The sequence below is a fragment of the Durio zibethinus genome, chromosome 24, assembly GCF_047325235.1.
Source record: "Durio zibethinus cultivar Kanyao isolate XHJ-2024 chromosome 24, ASM4732523v1, whole genome shotgun sequence".
NCBI lineage: Eukaryota > Viridiplantae > Streptophyta > Magnoliopsida > Malvales > Malvaceae > Durio > Durio zibethinus.
In genome coordinates this window covers 16969601-16973121 of record NC_143185.1, presented here as the reverse complement: position 1 = coordinate 16973121, position 3521 = coordinate 16969601, and the positions used below count along the sequence as shown (strand labels likewise).

Below are 3521 nucleotides of genomic sequence, written 5' to 3'. Positions count from 1 at the left end.
TGATTTTTAAATTAAAATTTCTTTTATATTAAAAAAATTTATAACTAAAATTTGTACTATTACTCAGATAAACTGACATTTTTGTACTTTTTCTTGTCAAATTTCAAAATTAAAATAATTTAACATAGCCTCTTACCATTTATATAGCTACTGCTACAACTAACAATAAAAAATTTATATAAACTTGGATTTGGAAATACAATTCCAAAATTCTTCTCTATTTTCAAAAGTAATTAACACCATTTTTGTTGTTCAATTGTGTTACACTGCCCACTATACATTACAGTCGACAAATTACATTTCTCTATCTAAATAATAAACCAGAAATAATAATAAAAATAAAAAGGGCAAGGGAAAGGGAAAAAATATAGTAATTAACAAAAGAAAGAGACCGTTGGGAATTTCTTAGACAATCTCATTTATGACAACAATTGTGTTCTTTATTGCTACAAATTTTAAGTGGCTGAGATTATGACCACTATAAATTTAGGACCAACTAAATTTTTAATGTTGAACACAAAAAAATATAGATTAATTAATTAATTTTTCTTTCCCTCTTCACCACCGTCTTGCAAATAAGCTTTTTTTCTCCTATCGGCTCTAGCACACAGACAAACCACCAGGAAACACGTGGCATAGATCACATGGACCTTCCAATTAGTCTTGGGCGGTTGATGCAAAACCACCCTATGAAACACTGCCACGTAATAATGTAGCCCAACGGCAAAGCCCACTAAGGTTTGGCCCAAGCCCAACATCTTGGAACCCAGCCCGGACTCGGTTGAGAAAACAAAAATCAGATGCATCAGAAGCAGCAGCAAGTATAGCACGTATCCAAGTGTCTGAAGCACCTGTAAACAGACGTATGCTGAGGGCGAAGTAGCGTAGAAAAACTTCAGTGGCTCGAGCCCGGTAACGAGGGAAGTGAGGCAGAGGATGGAGAAGTAAATGGAGAGGTAAACTTGGATGAAAATGAGGATTTTTTGGAGTGAAAAGTAGGCTTTGATGCGGTTAAAAATGAGGGAAACTATGAGCAATGGTATTAAAAGGAAAGCACAAGAGATTATAGTAGCAATGGTAGGGGCATGTTTGTTGCCGACATATGGTTTGAATTGTTTCATGATTTGGTTATTGTATTTGGCAATGTAAGCTTTTGAGGTTGTTGAAAATTTTTCAAGGTCTGGGATAAGGGTTTGCTGGAACTTGGTTGGGAGATCTCGGAACTCAGCTACTAAATCAGAACCATCTTCTTGATCAATCCAACTGGGTTGTTTTTTCTGTTGTTTTGGTTTCTGGGTTGTGGGGATTTTTTCTTTGCTTGAGTTCTTTTGGGGTTTTGAAGATTCAGGGTCAGTCTGTTTTTTGTCTTCCGCTGTTTTTGTAGAAGTGATTTTGGTGGTTGTTTTGTTCTTGGATGGGCTTAGTTTGAGTAGATCCGAGGTTTTCTTGGAGGTAAGTGAAGTGGTCTTGGAGGAGTTCGTGGCTTTTGATGTTGAGTTGAGCTTCTTTAACAGGGAAGTGGAATTGAGATTCTTCTTCAGGATAGAAGTGGAATTGAGTTTCTTCAGTTGAGAAGCGGAATTGAGATTCTTCTTCAGGAGAGAAGTGGAATTGAGTTTCTTCAGTTGAGAGCTGGAATTGAGCTGCTTGAATGGAGACTTGGAAAGGGTATTAGAGACTGTTGTTGCTTTTGTGGAATTGGTAGGTTTGGAAAGCTTGGTTTGGTTCTTGGTGGACAAATTTGATTTGATAAGTTTAGTTTGGTTTTTGGGGGATAGGTTTGATGATTTGAATAGCTTGGTTTGGTTGTTCTTGGTGGACAAACCAGAGCTTTTTTTCTTCAGCAACAATTGTTCATCGTCTTCTTCAAGCTTTAGCAATCTTCTTCTAGCACCAAACCGATTGGTTTGAAGCTCATGGCTCTCAATGGAGGCACAAAGGAGCATAAAAATCAACAAAAACAAAGCAAGATAAAGCAAAAGTACCTTACGGAAACTGAAGTACGTTACTGCAGCCATCGATGACACTCTAGGATATTGCCCTGAAGATCTAATATTGGAGATCCAATGATTTTAAGTATGGATTGGATCTAAAGTTCATGTAAGAAAAAAGAAGTAAAGAGAAGGGGTGGGTAAAGAGAGAGAGGGATGGAATTGGAAGTACGTAAAAGAACAGTCCTATATAGTTGTATATTTATATGAAAGGGGAATGAAGACTTCCATGGAAAAGTGGGAAGAAGATGAGGTTAGTCACATGGTGCTTAAAGCCAAGAAAAAAAATATGTTTTCACTATTAACGCGGTTTTGCCCTGTACCCTCGGTGGCTACTGCCTCACTAGTAGAGTTAAAAGGGGGAAAGCCTATTTTAATCTTAAACAATTCTTCAAGTTGTGATTAAATCGATTTAGCAAAGTTTTTTGTTTTGATTCTTACTCCAATACCAATTACAAAAAAAAAAAAAAAAAGAAAAGAAACCGGATAAATACAAAAGAAGGGAGGGAGATACCATAGAGAAATGAGAGAGTTGAGAAGATTGATGCCTCTTTCTAACAAGAGAAATTTAATTTATAGACAAAATTTTTACTACAAGTTTGCTTCAGATTCCTTCTTGTTGTTGAAAAATATAATTTTTTGTTGCTATTTACAGGAAGTCACTTAATTCTTATTTGTTTGTCTACCACTTGTTTTTTATCTTTAAAAAAGTCTTTTTTTCAGGTGGTCGAATGGTGTATTTATCAAGTCATTGTCATCCTTCTTGAATGTTGATCAAGTTCAACTAAAATGACTACTAAGTTCTTGTCCTTTTTACTTGTTTATTTACGAGAGCTTTGGCCATCGGTCAGAAAAAAAAATTGCACTTCTAATTGTTAATTTTAGGTCAAATTAAGGTTCAATATTTCACTTCGTTATGTTAAAAAAAATTATAATTAAATTTGAATCCTAACAGTTTTAAATATAACAAATCTCTCATTAAAAAAAAAAAACTTTGCAAAAAAATTTAAATAGGAAAATCCTCGCACTTTCTCAACTACAAAAATTGCTACTAGCACTAGAAATCATTTTACAGAAGCTTCAAAATGAACAACTCGAATAATGCATACACTGCCAACTACTTTTCTCACAGGAAAAGGGTGACATTTTTTATGACATCACCAAGACGGCCTTTTCCCGAACCCCAAAAAACTTTGGTGTACAAAATTTTTTATTAATGCTCTTTGTGGCAAATAAATGCCGGTTTGCACAAGCATTTTGGCTAGAGTTGGATCCCATCTCCACTTTATGCAATATACCACCAGCGGTCCACCAAACTCCTGTTAGGCTGCTATCCATATTAAATTTTTGGGAATGTTTTTCAAGAATTTGAATTGCGTTAGTTTTTTTGACTCAGAATGTGACTCAGGATATAGCAGCTAATTAGAAAAAACAATGACCAAAAAAAATATGAAAGTTTTAAGGTGGAAAGACCAGTAGTTGAAATGTTTGACTTATGTGTTCTGATTTGCCTAATATTGTGGTTTCCTA

At 35.0% G+C, this 3521-nt stretch overlaps 1 protein-coding gene across 1 annotated transcript; it reads right to left on the bottom strand.

Annotated features, from left to right (window-relative positions):
* Nucleotides 1–358: 358 nt before the first annotated feature.
* Nucleotides 359–2407, bottom strand: LOC111316957 (uncharacterized). Its single transcript, XM_022919212.2, has one exon. It carries the CDS (start codon nt 2016–2018, stop codon nt 540–542), a length of 1479 nt encoding a protein of 492 aa, XP_022774947.2. The 5' UTR covers nt 2019–2407; the 3' UTR covers nt 359–539.
* Between the last annotated feature and the right edge of the window lie 1114 nt (nt 2408–3521).